At 45.3% G+C, this 14,553-nt stretch overlaps 1 protein-coding gene across 3 annotated transcripts in view; it reads left to right on the top strand.

Moving 5' to 3' along the window:
- MALT1 (MALT1 paracaspase) overlaps window positions 1–14,553 on the top strand; it is a 61,700-nt gene that overhangs the window by 13,276 nt on the left and 33,871 nt on the right. For 2 of the 3 annotated variants that reach the window (XM_070452450.1, XM_070452451.1), the window contains exons 2-3: window positions 1–167; window positions 10,158–10,279. In XM_070452450.1, coding sequence (XP_070308551.1) covers window positions 1–167; window positions 10,158–10,279 — 289 coding nt within the window. Of the gene's footprint in view, window positions 168–9,975; window positions 10,021–10,157; window positions 10,280–14,553 lie in introns of all 3 variants that reach the window. The other variant, XM_070452452.1, reaches the window with a different exon arrangement.

The raw sequence follows: 14,553 nt of genomic DNA, 5'->3' as shown, positions 1-14,553 counted from the left end.
TTGTCTCGACTTGGAGCAGTGCTCTCTCAAGGTCCTGGAGCCGGAAGGCAGCCCCAGCCTGTGTTTACTGAAGCTGCTGGCTGAGAAGGGCTGTACGGTCGTGGAGCTGAGCGACTTTCTGCAGGCCATGGAGCACACCGAGGTCCTTCAGCTTCTCAGCCCCCCAGGTAGGCCTTCCCCATGAGCACGTTCTCCAGAGGCCAAGGAGGCCGCCTCCAAGGGAAATGTCTCCTTTGACCAGATGAACTGTGTTAAGTATTTTTGGAACATGTACACGTATGGAGCCTCATTTGTCCCCTGGGTTGAGACTAAAGAACGCACAAAAAGCAAATGCAATACATAAACTTAGGTTGGATTGTTTTTCAAAAAAAAAAACTATAGAAGACATTTTGAGGACAGTTGGAACAACTTGAATATAACGTACATGTTAGGTATTAGAGAACTATTATGTGATGATGGTGTTGTCATTCTGTAGAAGAATGTCTTTATTCCAAGGAGGTGCATTGAGGGGTGAAGTTTCTATAACTTATGTTGAAATAGTGCAGCCAAGAAAGCAGATACACGTGTATTTATTTATGTGTATGTAGGTGAACGAGATAAAGTATGACAGGTGTTTATTGTTGAAGTTTTTTGACAACCAGCATGGTGCTTTTGAAATGTTAAGTAACTCAACCAAATGATTTCCCGCCCCCCCATATACCAATATTGAGTGAAATTGCTCACTTCCAAGGTCAGATGTACTGAATAGGAAACAGTCCTTCCTTTCCACAGCTGTGGGTGGAGTTGGCCGGTTACCGAGACGTCAGCAGGAGGGACCATGTCATCCAGGTCATGTGACAGCAGCCACACTGCAGACCTTTCTCAGGGACGTGGGAAATTAGGGACACATGGTATAGTGGCGTACTGTGAAGTACATGTACCAGAAACCTCAGTGCAGCTTGCTGTAATAAAGGGAGTATGTTGGTTCCATCAGAAAAGTCTTGCACCAGTTTGGGCTTCAGGAAAGGCAGGGAGCAGCCCTGTTTCCAAGAAGGTGGATTTCGTCTCTGCCTTTCCTTTCTTATCGTTGACTTCCTCCCAAGACTGACTTTCTACATAGTCATAAGGTGTCTACTAGCTGTTCCTGGCATTTATCCTTGTCTCAGCAGAAATCTTAGGATTCTCTAGCAAGTGAACTGATTTTGGTTATGTTCCCATCATCCCTGCACTTGTCACCACCGGCAAGATGAAATGTGCCAGCTCACCTGGCAGAGAACCAGGAGTGGAGTGGGTTAATCAGCTTGCTAGAAATCTCGTGGATCGCCAGACAAAACTGGGTGCTGGGGGCTGAGGATGGGGTACTAAGAACTCTTACTACAAGTGGACCCTGGATTGTAAGCCAGGAATCTTGGACTCTCAGGTTATCCTCTGCTTTTCCAGGCCAAGTGCAAATGATGAAACAGCCTCCTGTAAACACCTCCTTTGTGTCACCCACTGTATCAAACGCTTGATGAGTGTTTCTCAGGGCCTTTTCTTGGAGGAGGCCTAGATAGGAATAACTGGTGCTAACACAGGTCCTGTCTAGATTCAGGTGCTCTCCATCACCAGACAGTAAACCACTCCTTCAGGTGGCGTTTACTAATGTTTATATCCCCAGTGTCTCAAAAGTACCCAGGAGTTGTGGTGATTGAAATCTACCAGCCTAGGGCACTCGGCTATAAAGTTCTACTTAATAGAATACCAGGACCTCTGAAAACTTAAGAAACTTCTGTGGGTAGTAAATATAACTTTAACATCTCATTAGGTTTTTCAACAGTTGCACTTAATGACTTTGTCCAGTCTATAAAATGAGAGTAAGTATTCTTTACCTCGAAGACTTAGAGGAGCTGCAGAGGTGTGTTGGTCTATATCTAGGAGGCTGCACACTCATCTCACGGATTATGTTGTGATCGCTGGCCTGAGACTGAAGGTTTTCAGGTTTTCCATGTGTGAAACGGGGTGGACTGAAATGGAGTCACATATTTATTTGTGTATATAGATATGCCTGAAAGTTTTAGCTATTTTCTATTTTGATGTGATAAGCCAGCAGCCAATACAGTACCATCCTAATAAAGTCAGTCATCTTCTTTGGAAAAATCTGTTTCTGCCCTTTGTGTTTCTCTCCAAGTAGTAAGATCAGCACTTTGCCATCAGTCTTCCTTTGTGCAGGTCATTCAGATATTAGGCCTATAGGCTTTTTCAGTTATACTCTGGGGCTTTTTCATATTTGAGGGGAGACTAGGAAAAAGAAAGCAGTTTCTGCATTACCGGTGAGGCACTATTTCTGTGAAGTTTTATGTTGGATTAGCCATAGATTAGAAATCAGTTGTTACTTGAATGTTCATTATTGATTTAAGAGGAAATAGTTGGAGATCTAATAAAACTCAGTAATTTACAGTTAGCTTTCCTCCTGAATCTTATGTGAATAATCTAAAATTTACTGTATTTACATTTGTTAGAATATAGAAATTTAAGAATTAAAGAACTTTAATATTTCAATTAGGGACATTGAGAATAAAAACCATTATAATTAAGAATGCGAGCTCTGATGGAATCAGCTTAATGTGGGATTTTGCTCGTTCAGTCAACCTTACTGTATTCTAATACTTCTTAATCTAATACTGTATACTAATGCTTTTGCTATTCCAGGCATTATGCCTGGTACTGTGAGTTCAAAGATGACTAAGACAATAGTTCCTGCGTGTTCAGAATTCATCATCTAGTAAGGAAGACAAGCATGTAATTCATCAAATCCAGTATAATCGTAAAACAAGTATAAATAAATCTCCAGTTTTTCCTTTTCAGTGTATTCCTGCATCTTGGTGAAAATACAAAGTGGGAATATTCTAGTATTTTCTCTTTTTTTGATAATGCAGTCTCATAAGAGGATATTAATTCTTATTCCACAAAAAAATCTGATGACTTTTCTCTGATTGTCCTTATAGAGAGCTCTGGTTTGAGACGAAGATGCTGTAAGCCTCTGAACAGGCCTCTCAGGCCTAAACCCAAGGAGAAGGGGAAACTTCAGGTTTATTTTCGTCTGACTTTGCCATATTCTGTTCCAGTTCTTTGTGGGAGGACAGCCACAGATGGCCACAGGACATGGCTGTGGCACCCGATTTCTCGGATGTCTTTGTTTTGGTGGCCCAGACGCAGCTGGGGAGGGCTCCCCGTCTCTCACTGCATCAACTGCCTTGATGAGGAGCCACCTTCTGTGGTTGCTCGTTTGAGGTCTAAGACAAGGGTTATGCACCCCCACATTCTTGTGCTCTGTGGGCTCTAATACCTGATATATTTTGCAGAAGATGTGATTTATCCTCTTCTGCCTTCCTTCCAGTTGGGCTTCTCCATCGCACGTGGGTGGGTTGGCCAGCTTGCTTCTTAGTCTGGTCTAGTCTGCACTTTATGTTAGAGAAATGGCTTATGATTTTTATGAATGGATGGTATCCATCTGCATTGTCCAGCTCTGACTCACTGTTCTCCTATTTTTACTCCTCTCGGCATTTCAGGGGAAATTGGAGAAGGGCAGGGGCATTAAATGAATTCACTGAAACTGTTTTGAACCAGAAGTCTGTAATGATTTTTTAGACCATTATTTTTTTTATTTTTTAATTAAAGGGTCAAAGATCCTGGTCTCAAAACAACCACGATTGGCATCTGTAGCCTTGGCAAACACAAATAAAGCTAGCTGTGCTATTTGAGTTGTTTTTGTCTTGAGTGCAGAGGTATAAGCACCGTCAATTAGAGCTCTGTTTTAAGAGAAACCGTTTGGGTGCAGACTGATCGGCTCTCTCAGCTAGGGTCATGCTCGTCACGAGATTGGTTGCCAAGGAAGCCATGCTCTGACCTGGAGTCGACCAAGCAGGGGCTGGAGGGTGGGGGATGTTTAGAGAGAATTATCACGTCACACGGGCTTCCCAGGTGGCGCTAGTGGCAAAGAACCTTCCTGGAAACGCAGGAGCCGCAAGAGACGCCACACAGGGTTCCAGTAGATGGACCCCAGGGTCCAGTTTCGTGATGCTCCATCTTTCTGCTCCAGTTTTGTGATGCTGCCATTTTATTTCATTCTTATATAAAAGGAGCTTTGCCGCAGATACGTTGCAGCCATGCTGGCAGTCACCTGGTTTCACTCACATCGTTTCCATTCTTCCCCACTCCTTTTTGGTGTCAGTTCATTTTTCTTCTTTAATTCCCTGTAACATACTCATGGTTGTGTTTCTGATATCAATTTTATTTTGTATTACTTTTATTGTCTCTAAGATAAGAGCAAAGATGGCTAACTGTTATTCTTCAGTTCCCAAGATACCTCTACTTCCATGTTTTTATCTTCACAGTTCTATGAAGGACCAGAACAGGACTGTCTATGAACTTTTAAATTTTAAATGTGAGCACACAGTTATGTGGAAAAGGGGATTACTGGAAGTTATCATTTGGCCAAAATCACAGTTGGTTGTTGGCAAAAGTAGGATCAGAACCTGGCCTGAACTCACTGTCCTCTCCAATAATGCTAGGAAGATTCTAGATTGGGAAGCTTAGCTACGTATTGTCATACTCAATTTCCTCTTTGACCCACGGACTTCAATTTTTCTCTTCTTGACAAGTTAAAAAATACTCAGAGACTTGATCTTACTTACAAGGGACTCATCTTGTTTTGTTAACAACAGAAATTCCTTAAAGCAGGATGTTAAGAAGGAAAAAGAGGTAAAAATGGAAGGAAGATCAAGAAAGCCGAGAAACAGAAGCGGAATGGTGACAAGGGCTGGGAGGGTGGGTTTCCGGGCCAGGACGCTGCAGGTAGTCGGTGACGTGGAAGCAGGAGCAGAGTGAGCTGGAAGACCAGGTTTAGCCACAGCAGATACAAATGTAAATTGACCTGTAGGAGAAAAGTGCATGGACACACACTGGTTGTGTAATGAGGGGAAATTGTTCAAGGAAGAGGGATGATGTTTATTCTGGGACTCTTTGGCGTGCTTTTCAGTAATAGCCTACAAATGCTCAAAATAAAACCTCGGAGGGAGGGTTTTAAATGGAAGATGGCGGAAACGGCTTTTTTGGTTCATGGCCTCTGAAAATAGATGCACTGTAATATACATAATAGATCTATTCCTGAAAGAGTTGTGCGTTGCATCAGTTCAAGTGCTTTGTAAGAGAGAATAAGGCAAAGGGAACCTTTGAGGAATCCTTCTGTCAAGTCAAGAATCACCCTTGTTTATCTATGTAGCAATTCCAGCGGGGGGTTTATTGTTAAATGTCTTGAACTGGTGTTCTATACAGGTGTGTGTGTTGAAAGCACAATCCTCATGTGCCATCAGACCTAGTCAGATTGTCCCCAGCTTACAGGAAATCAAGTAACTTCTTTGACTTCTTTGCAGATGTTATCTGAAAATAGGCTTGTTTGCCAGGAAACTGTGTGATCGCCCTTTAAAACAGAGCTTTCATTTGTGTGCCTTCGGACACCCCCCTCCCAGCTCTGTGCCATCCCCGCTCCCAGCTTTGTCTCAGCACCTTCCAGTGGGCACTGCGCGAGGGTGGTTAGAGGTGACCACGGTTCCCGGTCACACACACACACACACACACGACGTGGGAGGAAGGAAGCATATGTGGTTGAAACATAGGAGGTATTGTGACTTCTCTCTTTACTTCTCACCCAGGGCGGTTTTCAAATCACACTTTGCCTTTCATTCTCAGTCTTTGAAGCGATAAATAATAAAGACATGTCTTTGCTTGCTTCCTGAAGACCTAGACAACTAAAACTGTTGGCACAGGACCGGTGTATAAACTGTGAGTTTGAAGTTACTGTTAAAAGTTACTTGGTCTTGTCTCCCACAAAGGAAGCTTCTGGAACATCCTGGTCACGTGGCCTGCTTTGACTAAAGTCGTTCATTTCTCTTTGAGACCCTCTAGAGAGAAAGCTTTTCAGTTCCTTCTTTCTCCTCTCTTGTCTCTTTGTGTAATAGCAGAGTATCTTCTCCAAGGTAAATTTTGAGGCACTGTCATGGTGCAAGATACACTCCTTCCAGTAAGAGAGACTCACTCTGGCAGAAGATAGGGTTAGCATGGGAGACACATTAAGGATCACCAGAAAACTGGCACTTCCCTGCCAGTCCAGTGGTGAAACTCTGCTTTCCAGTGTAGGGAGTGCAGGTTTGGTCCCTGGTCAAGGAACTAAGATCTCACATGCTGTACATTCAGTTGCGTCCAACTCTTTGTGATCCCATGGATTGTAGCCTGCCAGGCTCCTCTCTGTCCATGGATTTTTCCAGGCAAAAATATTGAAGTGAGTAGCCATTTCCTCCTCCAGGGGATTTTCCCAACCCAGGGATGGAACCTACGTCTTCTGTGGCTCCTGAATTGGCAGGCAGATTCTTTACCACTGAGCCACCTGGGAAGCCAGATCTCCCATGCTTCAAGGCCCCAAAAAAAGAATCACTGGGAAATGATGACTGTGTGAGCTGATGAGTTAGCTTATTGTGGCAAGCATTTCACAATGTATAACTATTAAACCATCATGTTGTACACCCTAAATATATGCAGTTTTTGTTGGTTATTCTTCAGTAAAGGTGGAGGGGAAAAGATCACTGGGATAACAAAAGGCTTAAAAGCCTAGGAAAATATAGGTTTGCATCCTGGTGCTGCCATTTTACAGTGAGAAAAAAATTAGTCCTGGGGAGGTTAAATAATTTACCCAAGGTAACTCGAATGACTTTATGCAAATAACTTAAGTTCATTTCTCCTTATTGTAACATCAATCTAATTACCATGGTTATTTTGAAGGTTAGAATTCAAAATGGTGGGCAAATATAAAGCAGTCAGTAAAATCGCTGCTGTAGTCATTTTTATTATTAAAATACACATTTGTTCAGCAAATATGTGTTGAACACCCACTGTTGCACTGTGCCAAGCACTGCTCTAGGCATCAGGTGAACCGGTGACTAAGACAGTAACCTCTGGTTGAGTAGGTGAGACAGTAAGAAACGAGACCTCAGGTGACGAGTGCGCTGAAGCCCGCAAAGCTGGCAGGCTGCCATAGGGAAGGAGGGTGGGGGTCACCCACGTAGAGACCTTTCCCAGAAATGCTGAGGACCTGGGTGTTAAAATTGTCTGCCATGAGACAGTGGGGGTTGGGGGCGAAATCCAGCAGAGAACCGGAAGTGAAAAGACAGGAAAGAGCTTGTCCTCTGGAGGAAAGAAGCCTGCATGGCTGGAGCGCGATGGGCAAGGAGCCGGGGGGACAAGGGCAGGGGGGTCCGTTCACAGAGGCCCTCCTCGGCCACATAAGGAGCTCCGGTCATATTCTAGGTCCAGGGCGAGGTCCGAAGGGGGTTTTTAATCAGAGGAGAGCTGTGGATCCATTTGTTTTAAAAAGACATTGAGCTGCTGGTTGGAAGTAAGGAAAGAACGCTAGCAGGTTGTGGCAACAGTCAGGAGGGGACGGCGGCTTGGATTGAGATCACGGCATGGGAGATGGTGAGACATGGGAAAGTCTGACAGGACTTGCAGCTGAATTATACGTGGAGAAGAAGGGAGTGTGCGGAGGGTCTGTCGTGAGTCGCTGGAGGCCCGGGGCTGGCTGAGGCCTGGTCTGTCCTCCCTGAGACGGGGAAGCCTGGGAATCTAGAAGGGGCAGGGGTTCTGTGTCCGGAGCGGCTGGGGACAGTACATTTGAGGTGGCTATAGGCACCCACATTTTAAAGCCAATTTAGCTACAGCGCCTAGGTATAGTTCAAATTTATACTTGTTCCCTTCTGTTGGTTTTGCAACTTTTTTTCTTCCCTCTCTTATCATACTTAAACGTTGGAAATGAGAATCCTTGCATCTTAAAGTTGTGATGTAGGTCTCTCCTGGCAGATGAACGGTATATGCGAGTGTTAAAACACAGTGTGTGAATTTTCTGGCTTAAGAGTGCTCACCCCATTTTCTGACTTCAGCATATACTTTTCTACTAACACGGATAACGGAATTCAGGAAAGCTGCTACTTCAGCCATCCCGTGCTCAGTTGGCATCCGCAGAAAGGATGAATGAATATGAAAGCTTTTCCTTGGCAGGAGTTGTAAATTTTTTTTGAGAGGCTCTGCTGTATTTGAATCCCAGGGACGGGGGAGCCTGGTGGGCTGCCGTCTATGGGGTCGCACAGAGTTGGACACAACTGAAGCGACTTAGGAGCAGCAGCAGCAGCTGTATTTACTGATTTTCCTGGGTTTCTCCAGACCCTCAGGTGTGCTAGGAATGCAGTAAATGTTTACTCATTTTGGATTTTGGTTTTATCCTTTGTCTTTCCTGCATGGATTTCACATGCCTGTTTTGCCTTATATACTATTCTTTCCCTTGAAAGTTTAGTATCGTTCATGTATTAAGATTGCTGTTCTTTAAGACTGTCTCCTCTTCAGCGGTAATCTTGTTTTGTTCGTTTGCATTACTGGGTTGTAGAAAAAAAGATATGCGATCGTGTTCAGGATACGTGAGGAAAAATAAAAATAGGCCTGGGAAATTAAGTTTTATAAGTTTTAATGATTATTTCTCCTTTCTGAAAGCCAGCTGGTCTTTCCAGGTGGCACTAGTGGTAAAGCAACTGCCTGCCAATGCAGAAGACGTGAGACATGGGTTTGATCGCTGGGTCTGGAAGATCCCCTGGAGGAGGGCATGGCAACCCACTCCAGTTTTCTTGTCTGGAGAATACCATGGACAGAGGAGCCTGGCAGGCTACAATCCATAGGGTCGCAAAGAGTTGGACACCACTGAAGCGATTTAGCACAAAAGCCAAGATTTATGTATTAAAACCCTGGCAAATGTGAAATGTCCTAGCTTTGGTTCCTTTTGTGTCAGTTATCTGCTGCTACATAATGAATTATTCCAAGACCAAGAATTTTTAAAATCAGCATCCATTGATTACTTCCAAGTTTCTGAGGGCAGGAATCCAGGAGTGGTTGAGCCCGCTGGTTTTGGCTCAGGGTCTCTCATGAGGTGACAGTCCAGCCATCAGCCGGGGCTGCAGCTATCTGAAGGTCCAAATGGGGCTGGGTAATCCTCTGCTCAGATGGTTCACGCACATGGCTGTTGGCAGGAGCCCCGCGTTGCTTTCCTTTCACCCAGGCCTCTCTGCGAAGCTGCCCAGGTATCCCCGTGACTTGCAGCGGGCTTCCCCAGAGGGAGAGGAGGTATTCCATTATTAACTCCAGGATTTTTGACAAGGAGCGCCTCTCAAAAGTGTTCCATGTTTGGGGAATTCCCTGGCGATCCAGGGGTTTGAACTCCAGACTTCCACTGCTGAGGCCCCAGGTCAGGGAACTAAGATCCCACAAGCCATGTGGCACGCCCCCGCCCCCAGGTTTTGACGCTGGTAGTCATTTCTCAGATGAGAAATGTTTGCATCACGTGTATCAAATTTTCATCAGGCTCTTCTGTTTCTCTGCCTTTCTGCTTCCAGAATAGTTTTATTTTAACGCTAAACCATAGCATTGGAATTCTTTTTTTTTTTTAAGTGGACCAGTTTTTGTTTAAAATCTTTATTGAATCTGTCAGAACAGTGCTTCTGTTTTATGTTTTATCTTTTTTGGCCAGGAGCCACATGGGATCTCAGTTCCCCAAACAGGGGTCGAACGCATTGCAGGGTGAAGCCTTAACCCCTAGACCTCCAGGGAATGTCTTTTGAAGACATTTCAATGGCATTTAAACTCACATTTGTCTTAACAAAAACCATGCGCCTGAGTTGAAGCGCTGACTGTATAAACACTGTGACCACATAGTCCCAGAGTTGGCAGTGAGAGCGCACCCTGACTGCTCCCTCAGACAGTTATTAAAGGCACAGCCTGATTTCAGAGGCGTTGGGACATGGAAAAAATATTTCTCAGAACTGAAGAAATACAGCGAACAGTTTTCTCCCCCAGTCATGGAGGGTGAGGGGGATGTGGTCGATCAAAGTCTTCTGCAGGTGAGTTTCTTTCCTTCTGGTTTTACAGAGCCTGGAACTCACAGACTCACCATCTGATGAGGAAGAGATATGAGTGAGTAATTTATAACAAGAATGAATATGCAGGTTATTTCCAAAATATTTCTCTTTTTGGTTTCAGAAACATAAACAAGGAAAGCCCCTCTTCTCTGATTCTATTTATATAACTTCTTTTTTTTTTTTTTTTTTAAGGAATAAAGATCACTGTAAACCCCGAATCCAAGGCAGTCTTGGCAGGACAGTTTGTGAAGCTGTGTTGCCGGGCAACTGGACATCCTTTTGTACAATATCAATGGTTCAAAATGAATAAAGAGGTAATTTTTAATGTCTTTTAAATGTCTTTTAATTCCTCTGTCAAGAGAGATTAATGCTGGGAAAGACTGAAGACAGGAGGAGAAGGGGGTCATCAGAGGACCAACTCAGTGTACCTGAGTGTGAGCAACCTGCAGGAGATGGTAAGGACAGGGAAGCCTGGCATGCTGCAGTCCATGGGGTCACACACAGCCGAGCAACTGAACAACAGCAAAGAAGAGAGGAAAGAGAAGATTAGTTAGCCCTACTGTCTTTAATGTGTTTATAGGAATTTTGTTAAAGCACTTGATAGGTCCTTGTTAAAGGGTCGGTGTTATTACTGATGCATTCAGTAATCATTACTTTCTAAGCAGTAATAAAATCAGTTCTGTATTCTGAAAATTGTGGAAAATCAGGAATACCTGGGGCAACAATGTTAGCAAACGGGAAGCATCACTAATACCTCCTTACATAGATGTACAGAGTTCTTTACAACAGATTATTCGAATCATAATCTTTAAAAGGTTTTCAAAGCAGCGTGAAAGGCAGTATTATTTTAAGCATTCCACATAACTATATCAAAAGATTTAGGCTTTTATGGTAGTTTCTGAAGTAAAATTCAGGTTGGTGGGGACATTTGTTCCTTTGGTGAAAGTGTTGTATCCCTGAGCCACCCAACAAATAATTTAAATTTGCATGTTGAAATTCTCTTTTCTTAAACAGTCTTTGAAAGTACTTCCCTGGTGGTCCAGTGGTTAAGACACCAGACTCCCAATGCGTGAGGTACAGGTTCAATCCCTGGTCAGGGAACTAACCCACACGCTGTGCAGTGAGGCCAACTTAAAAAATAACGATTAAAAAAAAAGCCATTAAGCGTTCTTTGAGCCACTCTGCCGCTGGGGGCTCCTCAGTGGTCCGGCCACGCCGAGCCCCAGTCTCGCGAGGGTCTCTCTTCCCCTCACCACCTGCCTCCCTGCCTGCCCTCCAGATGGCACCTTGGAACTCCGTTATTCTTTTCAGCCTGTTTGTCACATGACCAAACTTTCTTCTCAACCAAACACTAAGACTCCATTTGCAAATCTGAATTTAAGCTCAAGAGTTGCTTCAAAATGACGTTCTTTCCTCTGATGGGATCACCCTGTGCCTCAGAAGCAGCATGGGGATTTGTACACCTTTTAATGTCCGTCCCTCACGCGCGGGTGAGCCAGGGCAGCCGTGGGCTGCAGTAACGGGACTGTGCAGGCACCTGCAGCAGACAGGCCTGTGCTGGGCGCTTGACTGTCAGGAGCCGCTCAAATTCCTATCGCCGGGCGTTGAGAGCCTGACGGAGAGGACACTTTACCTGCCTAGGCTCTCGAGGGCTGGTAACTAAAGTTACTTTTACCATAGCTTCTCAACTGCAAAGTGGCTTTCATTTCAGTGAATGCCTTTGAGAAAGAAATCATGGGCAGATCTTACTATGGTAAGTAGTGGGTTGGCCAAAGAGGTCGTTTGGGTTTTTCCATAAGGTGTCACAGGAAAACCCCGAGAAGCTGTTCTGCCAACCCAGTACATCACGTGTGAACCATGTCCTGATTTTGAGAAGGGGAGAAAGCGAGGGGAGGAGGAGTGCCCGGTGGATTTGAAGAGCTGTAATGGGTTCTAAGGCTCTCACCAGTGGAGTTCTGTCTCAACCCTTAGATTCATAGTCTGTTTCAGGAGGCATTCGTCTCACGACCACTCATTGGGCACCTGTCCGGGTTCTAAGGCCAGGATGGTGAAGCGTGACACCCAAGGGCCCTGCCCCCTCCACTGGGCAGAGACAGGGAGCAAATGAGATAACTGAGTTAAGAGCTGTGAGAGGAGGATAAGCAGGGTGATACCAAGGGAGATGACACTCAAGGCCTTAAACAGAAGTAACAGGGAAGGATTTATGTTCTTAAAACACCAGCTTACTGCTTTTTTTTAGTGTTTATTTCTCTGCGTCGGGTCTTAGTTGCGATGCGGCATGTGAGACCTAGTCCCCTGACCAGGGATCGAACCCGGGCCCCCTGCACTGGGAGAGCAGAGTCTTAGCCCCTGGACCACCAGGCAAGTCTCCTGACTTCGCTGCTTAAATGGAAGCAAGAGCATAACAAAATGCCTACAGTAGACTGGAAGTAACTGTGGTGTGAACTCAGACATGGCAGGGGAGACAGAGCAGAGTGGGCAAGGTGCTTTATTTTAGGGCAGAGCTCACCAGATCTGGCAGGTTAAACGGGGTGCCTGAGGGAAAAGACAGAGAGCTCAAGGATGGCCCCAGAGTTTTCACCTCGGCCTCTGGGGACCTCTTATTTACTGAGGTATCGGAGACTGGGAGAGGAAGGGATTCAGAGTGAAAAATCAAGGATGACCCCAGAGTTTTCACCCTGGCCTCTGGGGACCTCTTATTTACTGAGGTATCGGAGACTGGGAGAGGAAGGGATTCAGGGTGAGAAATCAAGGATGACCCCAGAGTTTTCACCTCGGCCTCTGGGGACCTCTTATTTACTGAGGTATCGGAGACTGGGAGAGGAAGGGATTCAGAGTGAAAAATCAAGGATGACCCCAGAGTTTTCACCTCGGCCTTTGGGGACCTCTTATTTACTGAGGTATCGGAGACTGGGAGAGGAAGGGATTCAGGGTGAGAAATCAAGGATGACCCCAGAGTTTTCACCTCGGCCTCTGGGGACCTCTTATTTACTGAGGTATCGGAGACTGGGAGAGGAAGGGATTCAGAGTGAAAAATCAAGGATGACCCCAGAGTTTTTACCTCGGCCTCTGGGGACCTCTTATTTACTGAGATATCGGAGACTGGGAGAGGAAGGGATTTAGGGTGAGAAATCAAGAGTGTGGTTTAGACACGTGAAGTTTGAAGTACCTATTAAAGTCTGAATGCATCTAAGTCAGCTTGGATACCCCAGGAGGCAGCACTGAGAGTGTGTGTGGCAGAGGGGGAAGCAGTAGAGAGACTGAGAAGAATTCGCGAGAGAGAGAGCATGACCAGGAGAGGCTGGTCTGAGCCCTTGGGAAAGCGCTTCAGGAAGAAAAGGGCGTCAGTGTTCCCAGCGCTGCTGAGGGGTATGTGGGCCCAGGGCAGGACATTTGGGATTATTTTTGTTTATTTAAGATATAAAGGTACTAGAGGATGTTTTTGACAGTGCTCTAATAAAAGAGAAACAGATGCTAAAGTAGAGAGAATTGCAGGAGTAAGGCCAGAGAGGATCAAATTGTTGGAGAGGAAAATACTTCTCCTCTCCCCTCTCATGTCCTGTCCCTGGGAGCCAGTGAATCAACTGACAGAATACAGGTTAAGAAGAGAAAATTTGTTCATATGGGAATTTACAAAAGAAGTAGTTCCATGCTGGGTTAAAATTATAGGAAAAGGGATGAGGAAGAAAGAGCCTCTACAGGAAGAAACATGGGTTTCTTTAGGAAATACGTACAGAAGGGTTTCTGGGAGAATAGACAGATGATAAGAAAGTTTGTGATAATGTTTATTCACGTGGGTGCAAGTGGTCTTTCCATCTTCTTCATAGCCGTAAAACACCCCTGGAGAAGGGATTTATGGTGAATTTGATCGCCTTCCTGGAAGTAAAAGCCATCCTGAATAGGGAATTTATGGTAGTCTCATCGCCCAGAAATTGCTGCTTTTGTCAGATAAGGAAAGCTCTGAGAAGCCTTCTTTCTGCATCTGTTGAGTCCCAAACATCTTCAGCTTGAACTAACCTTCATATTAACTCTGGGGTTCCCAGCAGTTAGGATCCTCACGCATCCCAAGCCCGAGAGGCCTTTGTTAGGAAGACAGGTTTTTCCATTTTCACAGGAGAGGAGAGCAGCTCTAAATAGGCACAGGCTCAGGTTTGTGGTTCGGTAGCTGGAAGAGGAGAGAGTTCCTATCTGAAGTCAGTGGCTGAGAGGAGTAGGGTTGCGGGAGAGAAAGTACCCAGGACTGTTCTAGTAGGAAAGCAGACGAGGTGGTTCACGTGGGAGGGTGGGCAGGCAGCGCTCAGGGCAGTCTCTGTCCCAGCTGTCAGATCTTCAGCACCACTGTCTTGCTCTGGTGCAGGTTCTGAGAGGAGAGAGAGCTGAATTCAGTTGGTTGGGGCTTGGAGAGGGGGAGTGTGTTAAACTCCTGTGCAAGGGGGCTCCTGTATAAGGAGGCGCCCAGTGAAACCTTGGCAGTATGCCAGAGTTGGGTGGTGGTGGTAAATTGACAGGAGCAGCTGAGATGATCCGGGCCCAGGAGGAAGGCTTGGGATGCCCCTGAGTGGCCAGTCCTTCCTGGCACCAACACGCT

Source organism: Odocoileus virginianus, chromosome 22, assembly GCF_023699985.2.
Source record: "Odocoileus virginianus isolate 20LAN1187 ecotype Illinois chromosome 22, Ovbor_1.2, whole genome shotgun sequence".
Taxonomy (NCBI): Eukaryota; Metazoa; Chordata; class Mammalia; order Artiodactyla; family Cervidae; genus Odocoileus; species Odocoileus virginianus.
This window is presented reverse-complemented; position numbering and strand designations above follow the sequence as displayed.